Source organism: Pseudorca crassidens, chromosome 3 (genome assembly GCF_039906515.1).
Source record: "Pseudorca crassidens isolate mPseCra1 chromosome 3, mPseCra1.hap1, whole genome shotgun sequence".
NCBI lineage: Eukaryota > Metazoa > Chordata > Mammalia > Artiodactyla > Delphinidae > Pseudorca > Pseudorca crassidens.
Window position 1 is genome coordinate 161,447,688 of NC_090298.1, and position 15,151 is coordinate 161,462,838.

The 15,151-nt window shown below is 46.6% G+C and overlaps 1 protein-coding gene across 9 annotated transcripts in view; it reads right to left on the bottom strand.

Moving 5' to 3' along the window:
• The window catches only part of SUGP2 (SURP and G-patch domain containing 2), a 31,465-nt gene that overhangs the window by 7,632 nt on the left and 8,682 nt on the right, over positions 1-15,151 (bottom strand). For all 9 annotated transcript variants that reach the window (XR_010942406.1, XM_067733332.1, XM_067733330.1 and 6 more), the window contains exons 4-7: positions 13,024-13,144; positions 6,671-7,158; positions 5,516-5,627; positions 917-1,434 (exon numbers count right to left, since the gene is read on the bottom strand). Coding sequence is in view for 8 of the 9 variants with exons in the window: in XM_067733332.1 (XP_067589433.1) it covers positions 917-1,434; positions 5,516-5,627; positions 6,671-7,158; positions 13,024-13,144 (1,239 nt within the window). In the remaining variant the exon portion in view is untranslated. The remainder of the gene's footprint in view (positions 1-916; positions 1,435-5,515; positions 5,628-6,670; positions 7,159-13,023; positions 13,145-15,151) is intronic.

Genomic DNA, 15,151 nt, shown 5'->3' on the forward strand with positions numbered 1-15,151 from the left:
AGCCTAGAAAAGGCAAAACCACAAGGCCAGAAGATGGTCTGTGGTTGCCTGGGCTGGGTAGAGGAGAAAACTGCAGAGGGACACAGAGACACTTCTGGGACGAGCTCCAGCTCGGCTGTACTGGGGGGCTCATGCCTATACACCTTTGCCAAAACTCCGTGAACTGTCCACTTGAAAAGGGTGCAACTTTACTGCTGGTAAATTGTACCTCAAGAAACTTGACCCTCCCCACAGGCAGGAAGGAGATGGCCTTCCATGGCCAAGGCTGGCAGAGCATGGATTGCACAGCTCCCACTAACTGCTGCCCAAGACTGATCCCTGTCCGTGTCCTCCTGCCTCATCGTCACCAAGCAGTCATCACAGTTCTGGGGTCTTTGGGGAGATGGAGGCACTCAGAAAGCTGGGCACGCCTCAAGATCACAGGCAGGAAACAGCCAAGATGACCCAGGCCCATTCCTTCCACAGCCAGGACTCCCCTGTTGGAAGCTGAGCAATAATGGAAAATAACAAGCAGCATGTGGGGTGCTAGAAGCCAAACGCAGCATCTCCTTAGAGTGCCAACCTCAGACCAACTGGAAACGTCAGTTTCTCATGAACATTTTGGACTGCGTGCAAAACCAATAGGACTATTTTAGGTTAAAAACATAAGACCGAAGAACCCCATGTTGTGTTGGCCCTGGGAGTGTTCTGGAAGGTAATGTCCAGGTTAGCTGGAGTAATCAGAGGCGGAAAGGGTGACGGGGGCCAGCTGGTCATCTTGCACCTGAACTTGGGCTGAGGGCCAGGTAAATTCTTCAAAACAGTCAGACAACATCTCCACAATTTTTCATGGCCCACAACCGAGCACCATGACTCCTCCTCAGGTGTTAAACAGAAGACCGTGCTGGGGGCACTGTGTCAAGAGCCAGGCACTTACCTTTGGGCTCCTGGATGAGACACAGCCTCTTGGGAGCCGGAATCATGCCGACCTTCAGCGACTTGCTGCTGACTCTCTTCCGGGGGAAGCAGGCCCCTGAGGAGGACTGTGACAGGGCAGGCGCACCAGCCGGGCCATCCTCGGTCACCCCACTCAGGAGGCCATCAGCTGGGGGGCTGCCCTCCGAGCCCTCAGACTTGGTCGACCCTCCTGCCGGCCTGGAGGCCCCTCCAGGAGTGGGGGCCTCCTCACTCCCTTCCTCGTCCTCCTCATCCTCCTCCTCGTCCTCGTCTTCCTCAGGCATCACCTCTGGGCTCTCCAGCTCAGCCTTGTGCTGAGAGGGCTCATCCTCAAACTCTCCTTCCCCCTCCATGGGCTCCAGGGGGCTCTCCTGAGAATCGGTGCTCTTGCTGGCAGGAAGGTTCAGAGGAGATGACGTAAAGCAAATCGATGGGCACAGTTCAAATACTTTCTTTCGATAGAATTTGAAAGCTGAACTGTTTTGGTCATGTAGAAACCTGGGATAAAGATGAAATACATTGGTTAACCAGAGGGTTCTCTATAAACATTCGTATTTTCTGCAACTGTCCAAATGGACTTGACAAAGCTGGGGGTGGGACAAAGAAGCGAACACATGACCTCTTTCCACCAGCTGTGGTTGATGGGCAGCTTTACAATGAGATAGAAAGCTTGTAGAGTACTAGTAATTTAACGAAGTAGCCAGAACATAAGAGGCCTTATTGCTTTCTCGGGGAGGGAGCTGGAGGAACAAGGTATGCAGGGACGACCAGAGAACGTGCTAGAACGAGCTCTAACACTACAGCCAGGAGATCCAAACTGGGCCTTACCTCATCTCTTTCTGATTACGTCACCGGCCACTCTGGGCCTGGGTGTGCTCACTGTGACTCTCTGGTTCCTCCCATACTCCAGCCATGAGATGGAGAGAGGTGTGTCACCTCCTGCCTCATGTCCTGCAGCAAAGCTGTGTGAACATGCTGGCAAAAAGGCCTCTCTGAGCCTCCGAGTCCAATGGCCCTAGCCACAGCTTGGAGCTGCGGCTGGTGTGAGAAACCGAAAACACACAAAATTTACTTGGGCCAAAGGAAAGACAGCCCTTGTTCTTGGACAGGACAACTCAGGCTCATAATGAAGTCAATTCTCCCTTAATTAAATATTAACGTATAAAAGTAAAAGCATCATTTTTTTCTGGATCTGATTCTTAAGTTCATATAGAAACATGAGTATGTAAGACTATCTAGGAAACCCCTGAACAAGATCAACAAGGGGCTCAGTTCCACCAGGTATTACAAGGTGTGTTAAGCCTCTATAGTTAAAACAGTGTGGTACTTGTCTATGGACAGACAGACCAAGAGGAAGGCCAGAAACACAGTATCTGATGAAGGTGGCCTCTCAAATCACTGTGAAAAAGAACAGTCTTTTCAACGAATGGTGTTGGGACAACTGGGCGGCTTTTTACAAAAATATTTAGATTGGATCTATGCTGTACTCTCTGCTCCTGAATAACCCCACACCGATCAGAGATCTAAATGTAAAAACCAAGCCATACAAGTTGTAGAAGAAAATACATAAATGTCTTTATAATCTGAGTGTAGGGAGATTCTTTCTAACTGTAACTCTGTATCCAGGTGCAACGAGATAAAACAGAAATTTTACTAGATCAAACGTTTCTGCACTGCAGAACATACCATAAGTAAAGTGAAAAATATCCAACTATGAAGGAAATAGATACAATTACATTACAGGTAAAAGGTCAGAGAAACTAGAAAGAATAAATCCAAAAATCCCAATTGAGAAAAGGGCAAAGATTAAGAACTTCTGCCCTCCAAAAGAGACTGCTAGAATGAGAAAACAAGTCACAGACTGGGAGAAATTATCTGCAAACCACACACTTGACAAATAACTTGTATCAAGAACACATAACAAACTCTCAAAATTCATTAATAAGTAAATAAACGACCCAATAAAACAATAGGCCAAAGATCCGAGCTAAAAAATACATAAGCACTAAAAAAATACATAAGCACATGCAAAGATGCTCAGCACTGTTAGTCCTCAGAGAAACACAAATGAAAACCACCCCTCCCCCGCACCAAGAGGGCTAACATGAAGAAGACTGACACTATCAAGTGCTGGTGAAGATGGGGAGGAACCAGAACTCTCACCCAAGCTGCTGGAAATGCAAAACTGTGCCACCACTTAGAAAGACTGTCTGGAAGTTTCTTCAAAAGTTAAACACAGACCCACCATGTGAGCCAGTCTTTCTCTGCCTCAGTATTTTACTGGAGAGAAATAAAAGCAGACCTTGTACATGACTGCTCACAGAAGGTTTATCTGAAATTGTCCCTGAATGGAAACATCTCAATGCTATCAACAGCTGAATGGGTAAATAACTGTGGTCCAGCCATACAATGGGATACACTCAGCAATAAACAGGAATGAACTATGGATACACACAACATGGATGAACCCTAATAACTATGTGGAGTAAGAAGCCAGACAAAAGGAGAAAACAAACTGCATTTACACAAAATTATAGAAAATGCAAACTATTTACAGTGAGAGAACCCTGATCAGCAGCTGCCTGCAGGAAGGGATGACAAAGGGCGCAAGGAAACTTTTGAGTCATGGATGTGTTCATCATCTTGATGTTGGTGATGGCTGCATGAGTGTAAACACGCATTAAAACTTATTAGACAGGGACTTCCCTGGTGGCACAGTGGTTAAGAATCCTCCTGCCAATTCAGGGTTTGAGCCCTGGTCCAGGAAGATCCCACATGCTGCAGAGCAACCAAGCCCGTGTGCCACAACTACTGAGCCCATGTGCCACAACTACTGCAGCCTGCGCACCTAGAGCCCATGCTCTGCAACAAGAGAAGCCACCACAATGAGAAATCCGCGCTCCGCAAGGAAGAGTAGCCCCTGCTCACTGCAACTAGAGAAAGCCCGTGCGCAGCAACAAAGACCCAATGCAGTCAAAAATAAATTAATTAATAAAAAAACTTATTAGACAAATATGTGCAGTTTATGGCATGTCAATTATACCTCAACAAAACTTTTTTTAAAAAAAAGGGCAAATGGGGCTTCCCTGGTGGCGCTGTGGTTAAGAATCCACCTGCCAATGCAGGGGACATGGGTTCGAGCCCTGGTCTGGGAAGATCCCACATGCCGCGGAGCAACTAAGCCCGTGAGCCACAACTACTGAGCCTGCGCGTCTGCAGCCTGTGCTCCGCAACAAGAGAGGCCGCGATACTGAGAGACCCGCGCACCGCGATGAAGAGTGGTCCCCGCTTGCCACAGAGAAAGCCCTCGCACAGAAACGAAGACCCAACATAGCTAAAAATAAATAAATTAATTAATAAACTTGTTGCAATCATTTAAAAAAAAAAAAAAGGGCAAATGATATGAACAGTTTACAGAAAGATATTCAAAGGACACAAGTTTATGAAAAGAGGTTCAATTTCACTCATAAGAAAAATGCAAACTAAAACTTCACTGAGAAAATTAGAAATTCCTCACCAATCCCACTGGCTCAAAGGCATGCCAAAAGGTGGGGGGTGGGGACAGGCACTCATGACACTCCTAGGAGAGTGGCCCTCAGGGAGGGGAATTCGCACTAACAAAACTTAGTTTGCATTGAACTATGATTCAACAATCCCCTTCTGGAAGATACCCAAAAATTCTCACCACAAACACAAAGAGATTGTGTGTAAGGCCAAACTAGAAGTATGCGCTTAGCCACTACTGGGTCCCAGAAATGCTCCAGGAAATGTAAAGTTTTTAACTGTATTCTTAACTAAGCTGAGGCACGACTCTCTAGCATGTTGGGAGCAGGGTGAGCGCCCAGAACCCCTAGCTGGCAATAGGACACAATCCACACAGCGTAGGAACCCCACACTCCAAGGGGAGCCCAGCCGGGTTACGGCTCGGTACTGGGAACACATGGCCCTCAGGCAGCCTCTCCCTGAAGGAGAACCCGCACCCCGCAGGCAGAGTGGGGCTCTGGTTCTGTGGCCTCTGGGCTGTGTAGTGTTGAATGATTACGCCATCTGAAGAATGGGGAGGAAAATGGTGCCCCCTCCTGGCACAAGGGTGCCACGCCATCACTGAGTGGAAGTGCTTGCTGCTTACATCTGGACCAAAACCCACCAACATGCTACATGAGCAGCACATTCTCATCCTGCCCAGAGTAGCCAGCATGGCCAGGGACAGTGCCCTCCTCCTCCTCAGACTCATGGGCGAGGACACACTCTCCTCTTTGCCTCTGCAAAGGTCCCGGGGAAACTATAAGTCCCTCGGCCAGGGCATTCCCTCCCCCTTCCCCTGGCCAACGCCCATTGAACCTTCAGATCCAGCTTAAACTTCCCTCCGGGGGAGGCTTTTCCTGATGCCCCAGATGAGGGCAGGTCTCCCAACAACCCAAAACAGATGCTCCCTAACAGCCCTGAGCTCAGCAGAAGTGAAGTCGTGATTTATCCCGGGGCGATCCCCTGTGGGCTCTCAGGACACTCATGGGGTGAACTCCTGTGGGCTCTCAGGACACTCATGGCCTCAGATTAAAGGGGTGTGATGGGTACATACCAAAGGTCAGGGTTGTCAATGCTGTTTTCTATGCTGAATTGTTCAATCTCTGGTCCCACCTGAGCAACAAATTTGGCCAGTTTCTCTGCAGTCTCCATTGTCTTCGTATCAACTACAAAATAAAGCAACTGTCATGTATTGGTTCTGAGATGCCAATTCCCATGTGAACATCGTGGGGTTGTGGAGACTGATTACAAAGACGGCCCCTCACTGTACCCTTGCCCTTTGCCATGTGACTCTGCAGCTCTGTCCAGCAGAGGTGGACTCTCTTTTTTCCCCTTGAATTGGGGCTGGCCCTGGAACTCTTGCTGGCTACGAATGTGACAGAAATGTGGAGTCCAGGCCTCAGAGGGCTCAAGCACCTCCTCTGCCTCTCCTGGATGGCCAAACCCGACTGTCAGGTGAACTGCTGGTGGGTGACAGGCATGTAGCCCACTACCCCTATCATCTCAGCTGACAGTTCCAGACAACTGGCCGCTGCCTGCAGACAGTTTGCAGGCCCAGCCCAGCTGACTTGAAGCAACACTGGATGCCTCCTGTTTGAAGCCACAGTTTGGACTGGCTTGTTATGTAGCAACAGCTAGAGAAATGTAGCAGTTGTGTAGATTTTTTCCCTCTCCATTCCCACCTAGTGCTGAGTGGGAAGCACTGGCCAGAGGGCAGGCCTGTTGCAGTAGGAGAAGGTAATGGCTGGGAGAAACAAAAGAAACTGCTGGTCAACTAACTCTAAGGAAGGAAACACAGAGACCTTAGCAGGGAAGAGGAAGCAGAATGAGAACACGGGCAGCCTTATGGAACATATAACGGGCAAGAATAGAGAGAAATGGATCAAGGAGCTCAAAGCCCTAAGCACGGGCACGTGGCACACCCTGCTGGCCAGCAGGAGGACCTTGCAGGGAAGCACAGAGTCACCAGGCAGCACCTCGTGTCAGCTCCACACTCAGGATAAGAGGAAGGGTGCAGCAGGAGTCTAGGGCCAGCCCCTTGAGGAAGCAAGAGGAGAGACAGTGCCTGTGTGTGTGCCATCCTGGCCAGGTCCCTTTCGCTGCTGCCTGCTGCCCAGCCCAGCCCACTGAAGCCACCTGTCTCTGCAGAGAGCCCTGGGGATAGATGAGCATTGGGGCCCAGAGGAGGGGGACAGAAGTGAGCACTCACCATCAGTAGACAGGCAGGGAGAAGAGGTCTGAGGGGCTTCGGAGACATCCACTCCTGCTGGCTTGGAGGATGGGCCTGAGGCTTCTGGGCTGGGGTCCCGAGGAGAGGGTCCGGCTGGGTCTGGCGGGCAGTCCTTGGCAACATCATTGCCATCTGGTTGAGGCGGCTTTCCCTGCAAGGAGCCTGGAGCCTGCCGGCCATGGTGTTTCAGCCTGGTGCCTGAGGAGAGGAGGGTCTGGGTCCCGGTGGTCGCTCTCCTCACTTTACAGCCCCGGGGTCCTTGAGCTCGAAGCATCCCCCGCCGCCGCCCTGGTAGGAGCCTCTTCTTGAGGCTCCGGACCGCCCGGGAATATAGCATGGCCCGGACTGCACACTCTGCCGCCATCGGCTTCTGATCTGCTCCTGGCAAGTTCTGGCTCATCCGCTGCATTTCTGCCAGCTTCAGCTTATAATATTTATACTCCAGGCTACTGTCATCAGATAAAAACCTGTATAACAAAACAGGAATAGCAGGACATTTGTGAATACACCAGCATGACCAAATTGTCGCTGTAAATACACTTCTGCAAACCCTTTCTACTTAGTGGCCTCCCTGCTGTTGGAGAGGCTCCGCCCAGCTCCACCAAGAACCCAGTGCTGGGCCCTGGCCATCTGTCCTGCTCAGAGTGACCACAGGGTGACCAGGAGCTCTGACCGAACACTGGTCGATTCCTCCTCAATTTCTATCATCAGCAGCCATGAAGGAGCTCCCAGCTCCTGGTGGCCTCACAATACAAACCAGTTACCCTGAAACCATGGAAGCTCTCTGCTGTCAGGAAGTGGCAGGTGTTGCTCCTGGACATCACTTTCAGGAGATGACGCCCTTCAAATGGTGAGCACTCAGCGACCTTTTAACTACATCATTAAGGCACTGAGTGTGCCACCGCTGTGAAATCACGTGCCAGAGTCATAATGAGAACAGTACAGAAAAGAGGAGTTTGAGTTACATGTACTAACATAGAAAGAGATCCGTAATACAGCCCACGGAGAGCAAACTAGAGAAGACCAACATTGATACATACCATATGAAACTGCTTTGTGTACATGAAATCCACATATATTTGTTTTTTTCACATAGGTTGAAAGAATATAAAGCAAACTTAAGGATTTGCTCAAGGAACGGGTTAGAAAGAGGAATGACTGGATTAGAAGGGGAAGGTCACATTATTTACTTTGTTGACCATTTCATTAGCACTTTCTTTCATCTCTATTAACCCTTTCCTTGTAGTCTCTGGGCTTTTTGCACCATTTCCTTCTTGCTTCATGAATTGAATGCTTACCTTCACTCTATTTCTGATACACACACAAGGTCGCACCTTTCTCCCAACCGCTGTTACGGATGCATTCTATATGCAATGCTCTCCCCGCTACTCCCTTCTGAAGAGTTTCTAATTCCAATTCTAATTCTCTTTCATATAAAAGTTATTCAGAAGCCTGTTTTATTTTGGCTGTTGCTGGTTTCAACTTCTATGCATTGCACAATGTGGCCCACGTGACTTCCCTTTCCTGGGATATTCTGTAATTTTCTACACGACCTCATTCATAACAAGTTTTTTGTGAACGTTCAATCTCAGTTTGTGTTAAAGAACGAGTACTGTTTGGTGAGTATAGCAATATTTCATGCGGCTTTTGGACGCCTGAAGTTGAGATCATATATTAGATGAGGTTCCCAATTACCAATAACAGAAGCTGATTGGCTGTGAGGTGGCAGTGCACAGCAGGATGCTGGCAGCACCGTGTGATGTGGCATGTCCCTGGTGGGCAGCTCCATATGAAGATCCTGTTGATGCTCACTGCACAGTCAAGGTCTGGCTGGATTTGAGGAAAGAGCCTGTGTGCTTGTTCCTCTGCTGCCCTGGACACTCTGCTGGGCCAACAGCAGCATCCTGCAAGATTGCATCCTAACAAGCAAGGGCTGCCACATAAGGGAAGGTTGACCAAAACAGAAGCTCCAGTTCTCAAGTCAAACGCAGCCCCTCATCCAGGGCAGAAAGTGGAGTCAGTGCCCAGGTGACCTGGATCCCCAAGATGTAAGTCCCTTTCCCTTGGTCGGTTCTAATGCCAAGTGCATGCAGCGTGAGGACATGTCACAAACCCATCTCCCTTAGTTCTAGTGGAGTGTAACATCAAGAGCATAGAATACTCCTAAGCTAGCCTGCACGGTTCAAATCCCAGTGTAAACACTTATTAGCTGTGAGATTTACTGAATCTTTCTGTGCCTCAGTTTCTCCATCTGTAAGATGAGACGGATGATAATAATAAGCTACTTCATCATGTTGCTGTGAGGCTTGAATTATATATACACTTTTCATTATAAGGAAAATGCTTTGGGGAATTCCCTGGTGGTCCAGTGGTTAGGACTCGGTGCTTTCACTTTCGGGGCCTGGGTTCGATCCCTGGTTGGGGAACTAAGATCCCACGAGACCTGCAGTGTGGTCATAAAAAACAAACAAACAAAAAAAAGAGCAACATAGGCTTATCATCTCTAGAGATACAGAAGTAACTGTTAAAAGTAGTTTAATGAACTAAAAGCGACTGTCTCCAAGGAGTGGAACTGGGAACTTCCCTGGCCGCCCAGTGGTTAAGACTCTGCACTTCCACTGTAGGGGGCATGGGTTCAATCCCTGGTCAGGGAACTAAGATCCTGCATGCCACATAGACACAGCCATGGTTTCTGCCATCGATATCATGGCAGAAACATTTTGCCGTTTGTGTTTACTTCATTTTTTTGGTAAATCACATTTGGTAAAGTACTACTTTAACTTAAGAATTCAAATATACACACCAAAAACCTAAGTTTACTAGTTCTTTAACACTGTTTTTTGCACACTCTTTCTTCTTACAGTCTCTGGATGATTCTTTCTGAAGGAAGTCACAGGTGATCACGTCTCTGAGTCCAGCTCCCTAATCTGTTCTTCATCCAGGTCAATTCTATCAGCCGACCACTGAGATCATTTCAACAATCACATTTGTCAATTCCAAGATCCTTAATTGGTTCTTTTCCATAACAAGCAGTTCCTATTTCATGGATACAATATGCTATTATCCACCCAAGACTATTAATTACACACATGTACTTGTAGACAATCTTCTTTTCCTTATAGTAACTTCTTAGGTGCCAGATCTGCTGGGTTGGGTGGCCCTCCTTCATGCTGCCAGTTTCCCTCAAATACTTGGTTTAGAGCTCAATGCTCATTTCTGATTTGGAACCCCCTCCCACCGCCACACATACACCCAGCTCTGGCTATGCTTCCGTCCGCCACCCCTGACTGTCAGAGATCATGAACCTGATGGGTAGTGCGGAGCGGTCATGCAGCAGAGAGGCATGCTCCTAGTCCTCTCAGGGTCCCCCTTCCCTCCAGCCCAATCACCTCGGCAATCACCTGGAAATTGCCCCTGGGTCTTCCAAGTCTAGATGACATCTTACCCAGAGGATCTTACCCAGAGGATCTAGCCTCCTTCCTTCAGTATGAGCGTTGGTTGAGACCACAGAGCCAGAATGTGAACCTCAGCTCTGTGTTTTCCTAGCTGTGCCTCCTTGAGGCAAGAGGTCTCTTTTGAGCCTCAACTTTTCTGTCTGTAAAATCAGGATGACAACATACCTACCTCAAAAGGTTGTTTATGAGGGTTCGGCCAGCTAATGCTTAAAGCAGTAAAGTGCTTAGAACGGTACCAAGTGCACAGAAAGCAAAAGTATTTGCTAAATAAAAAGTATTCAATAAATGATACTGGGGCAATTAGGTTACTGGGTTTCTTTTCTTTTCTTTTTTTTTTTTTTACCTTTTAAGTTACATGCCTATCTTATTCAACACAGGAACATAATCTTGATGAATTCAAGAATTCTGTAAAGGATTTCCCTGGTGGCTCAGTGGTTAAGAATCCACCTGCCAATGCAGGGAACATGGGTTCGAGCCCTGGTCTGGGAAGATCCCACATGCCGTGGAGCATCTAAGCCCGTGCGCCACGACTACTGAGCATGCGCGCTAGAGCCCATGAGTCCCAACTTCTGAGCCCAAGCGCTGCAACTACTGAAGCCTGCGCGCTTTAGGGCCTGCATGCTGCAACTACTGAAGCCCACGCACCTAGAGCCCGTGCTCTACAAGAGAAGCCACCGCAATGAGAAGACCACGCACCACAACAAAGAGTAGCCCCGCTCACCACAACTAGAGAAAGACCGAGTGCAGCAACACAGACCCAGTGCAGCCAGAAAAAAAAAAAAATTCTGTAAAAATAAAACCATAACAAGTTCCAACTCTTCTCCTGAAAAATCATGCTGGTTAGGACCAAAGCCCTGGTGCCATTACACAGAAATTTACACCTTTCAAGCATCTTTAGAAATTACAACAGCAAGAATAGAGAGCTTGGTATGGATACAACATTGACTATACCAGACCTGAACAGATCACTCAAAAAAGAGGAACTACAACTAGAAATCCTATGAGCAAACACATAAAACAAAAGCATATAAGGTAAAACATCACCCTATGAAATTATCTTTAAGTCAAAAACACTCATGTGAGGGCATGGCACATGTACGGAGTGGCAGTGAGGGTGTCAATCACGGAAAATAACCTGATGATAAAGATCAGTGGTCTCCACCAGGGACAACTCTGTCCCCCAGGGGACACTGAGCAATGTCTGAAGGTATTTTTGGCTGGGATGGAGGCTTCTACTGGCACCAGTGAGTGGAGGCCAAGGATGCCCAGGACAGTCCCCCTGCAGAGAATTATCCAGCCTCAAACATCAATAATGCTGCAGTTGGGCTTCCCTAGTGGTGCAGTGGTTGAGAATCTGCCTGCTAATGCAGGGGACACGGGTTCGAGCCCTGGTCTGGGAGGACCCCACATGCCACGGAGCAACTAGGCCCGTGAGCCACAACTACTGAGCCTGCGCGTCTGGAGCCTGTGCTCTGCAACAAGAGAGGCCGTGATAGTGAGAGGCCCGCGCGCTGCGATGAAGAGTGGCCCCCGCTTGCCACAACTAGAGAAACACAGAAACAAAGCACAGAAACAAAGACCCAACACAGCAAAAATAAATAAATTAATTAATAAACTCCTACCCCCAACATCTTCTTTAAAAATAATAATAATAATAATAATGCTGCAGTTGAGAAACACTGACACAGATCAAAAGCCTCTAACATGAGCTTTCTTTTTAAACTAGCAATTTTACTCCCAGATACTACCGTAATAAACTGCCAGAAATGTAGACATAAATAAAAGCAAGACAACATTCATCATAACGTTATTAGAATCTAAGAATCCACCAATGGGCAATGGTTGAGTGTAGTATACTGTGTAAGAAGGAATAGTATGCGTTCATTGATAATAAGGACAATTATGTTAAGTTTAAAACACAGGACACAACTACAGAGCACACACTGTGGGGGAAAAGTGGGAGAGCTCTGAGTAACTCCATCTTTGCCTTTTTACTTTTCTCTATTTTTACAAAGGGCATATGCCACTCTGATCATTTTCTAAAAAGTTAACGAAGTATAAAACCTTTCCACTTCCAGCAATCTAATCTAGAGATAATCCTAAACACACACAGAAATGTGACACATTAAGCTATTCACAGAAAAAATTAAAAATAGTGTACAATCAAAAATATTCTAAAAATCCAACAAGAGAGGAATGGCTAGATAAACTGATCACCTACTCTGCGAACCGGTAAACACAGCCATCTGAAATGTTTACAAAAAGTAGGGAATATGAGCATTTTCCTTTGTTATCTAAAAGGAGTAGCATATATCACAGCATAATCACAACTGTGTTAAAAACCACACAGCTCGCAATGAGCAGAAAGACTGGAAGCAAATACCCAAAAATGTCAGTGAATGCCAGTAAGCACACAGGTGGCTTTGCCCAATTTTCTGTTCTTCTTTACCTTCTCTAATGATCAAATACTATATTTATGGTGAAAACTTTAATTTTAAAAAGTTCTATTCAAGTGAAGAGGCAATAAGGCAAAAGGAAAAGACAGTTTAACAAACAGTAGCAATAAATCACAAACAACTGCTGTGATATATTCCTTATCTTACACTCATTCTTTGCATACACTTCTCACCTCATCCTCAAACCAGCACAGCAGGGACAAAGTGCTCCATGTCCAGATGAGAGAAGGCCACATGGCAGGTAAGCAGCAGACTGGAGCTTGAACCCACATGAACCTGACCCACCCTCATGCTCTTCCACTGACTACACCACAACACAAAATAAGCATCTCACCCTCTTCTCTGGACATCATCAGAGCAACAAAAACATTGCCATGTACTTTATGGGAGGAATTCTGAAGAGCAACATTTAAAGACCTACCAGTAAGCAGGGTCCTCCTTGAGAAGAGCTCTTTCTTTGGGAGACAGGCTGCCTCCAACAACACGTGTGACCAGCTGGTCAATGGTGTCCACCACCTTGTGGTCTGCTCGCTGGGGGACCTCTGGAACACACAGAAGGGCTTTTCTGAGAAACACACTGGACCACATGGGGCCTGGGAAGACCAGGACAGAACTGAAGGCTTAGGATGGGGCCTAAGCAGGCACCAGGAACTGAAATCCTCGTAGATGACAGACCAGCATTGAAAAGAGGAAAGGGGCCTGTTATTCTCAAAACCAATATGCAAAATATCCTCTCAAAAGCTATAACAGCATAATCGCTAGGAGAGAAACAGTCACAAACTTACGATGACTGTACAGAGCAATATATATACATATTCTATAGGAGAAAATGGTGTGCAGCAACTCCTAACCACTTTTTGCACACATCTTAACTTGAATGTTCACAATATTAAGGGGAGAACAAAAGACATAAAATGTATCTAGGTATAAAATATGTAAAAAGTATATCTAAATTGTGAGTTGCAATACGAAAAAAAGGAAAAGAGATACATAAATACAGACACACAGAAAAAAATTAGAAGGAAATATACCAGAAAGTTAACAGAGATTATCTATGGGTGGTAGATTTATCAGGGATTTCATTTTTGTGTTTGCTTTATCTATAAAAGTTAAACACACATGTGTTTTGTAATCATAAAACATATACATAAATTTACAAAGAAAAATTTCCCAATTAAAAAAGTCAGTAGGGCTTCCCTGGTGGCGCAGTGGTTGAGAGTCCGCCTGCCGACGCAGGGGATGCGGGTTCGTGCCCCGGTCCGGGAAGATCCCACATGCCGCGGAGCAGCTGGGCCCGTGAGCCATGGCCGCTGAGCCTGCGCGTCTGGAGCCTGTGCTCCGCAACGGGAGAGGCCACAACAGTGAGAGGGCTGCGTACCGCAAAAAAAAAAAGTCAGTAGTTCCAAGGTAGGTGTTCACAGAAAATATCTGCTGAATGTATGAAAAGAAAACATTTCTTAAAGTGTGAATTTCCTCCAATGACTTGTAATTTACAATGCCACCAGCAACACAGAAGAGCATTATGTCCTTAAACACTAAGATTGTTTAGTTTTCTGATATTTGCTAGTTTTAATAGCATAGATGGTCTATTTGTTCATTCATTCAATAAAAATCACCCCTGAACTGGAGAAGTTTTCCAGTTTGTTCTGTGGAATGGTATTTTAAACATCAATGTGAGTTCTTAACATAGGATGAGTCAATCCTTCAATTGTCATGTCATTTCCCCTCTGAAATTACTTTCCCTTTTTTTGTTGTCAGCTCTTATTCTATAGAACTGCTAGTTTTATATGATTTTACAAAAGAATAAGAGATTCAAAGTCAGAAGCTTTCAAAGACAATGAAATTTGTGCATCATTGCAAACATCTCTAGAGAAGATGACCATAGTAAGGGCCAGAAAGTGGGTCCTACTTTTGGCCCAGCAATCATTCTGTGACTATCTCCTTTAAGGGAGGATTCAAAAACATTTTTAACGAAAGTAATAGCAATAATAAATACAACCAAAGATGTCATCTCAGCATTTCTAACAGTACTGAAGTAATGGCAGGGCAGCGCCCCATAAGACGTGGGCGCTGGTACTGTCTACCTGCTGACCAGAAAAGGAGCTAATGCTTTGCAGATGCCAATCTCATGGGAACTGAGCTCTGCTCAGCCTCAGAAGCCTCTAGTAAAAGGCACTATGAGTCCAACATCAAGGGAGAGGTGAGGTAAATTCACATTTAGTCATGATGCTGCAAATGCCGCAGAAACACAGAAAAGAGCCTTTGATAATCCTGTAAAAGAGCAGACTGTAGTGTTTTCAGTACAGCAAGACTGCAGCTACAGGCATGCCTGCATAGCAGCACAACCAGGGGATGGTGGCAGGCAACTTTAGGTTATGGGGGACTTTTTTGTCCTTCTTACAGTTCTTCAGTATCGTTGTTATACTGACTTTCCACCCCACTACTTTTGGGGATGTGGGGAGGAGAGGTCCTGCTTCAGCCCTGAGCCCACTACTGGAAGGCTCTCTCTCTGGGAGTAGGTGTGGCCGCCCATCCGTGGAGCGACCTAC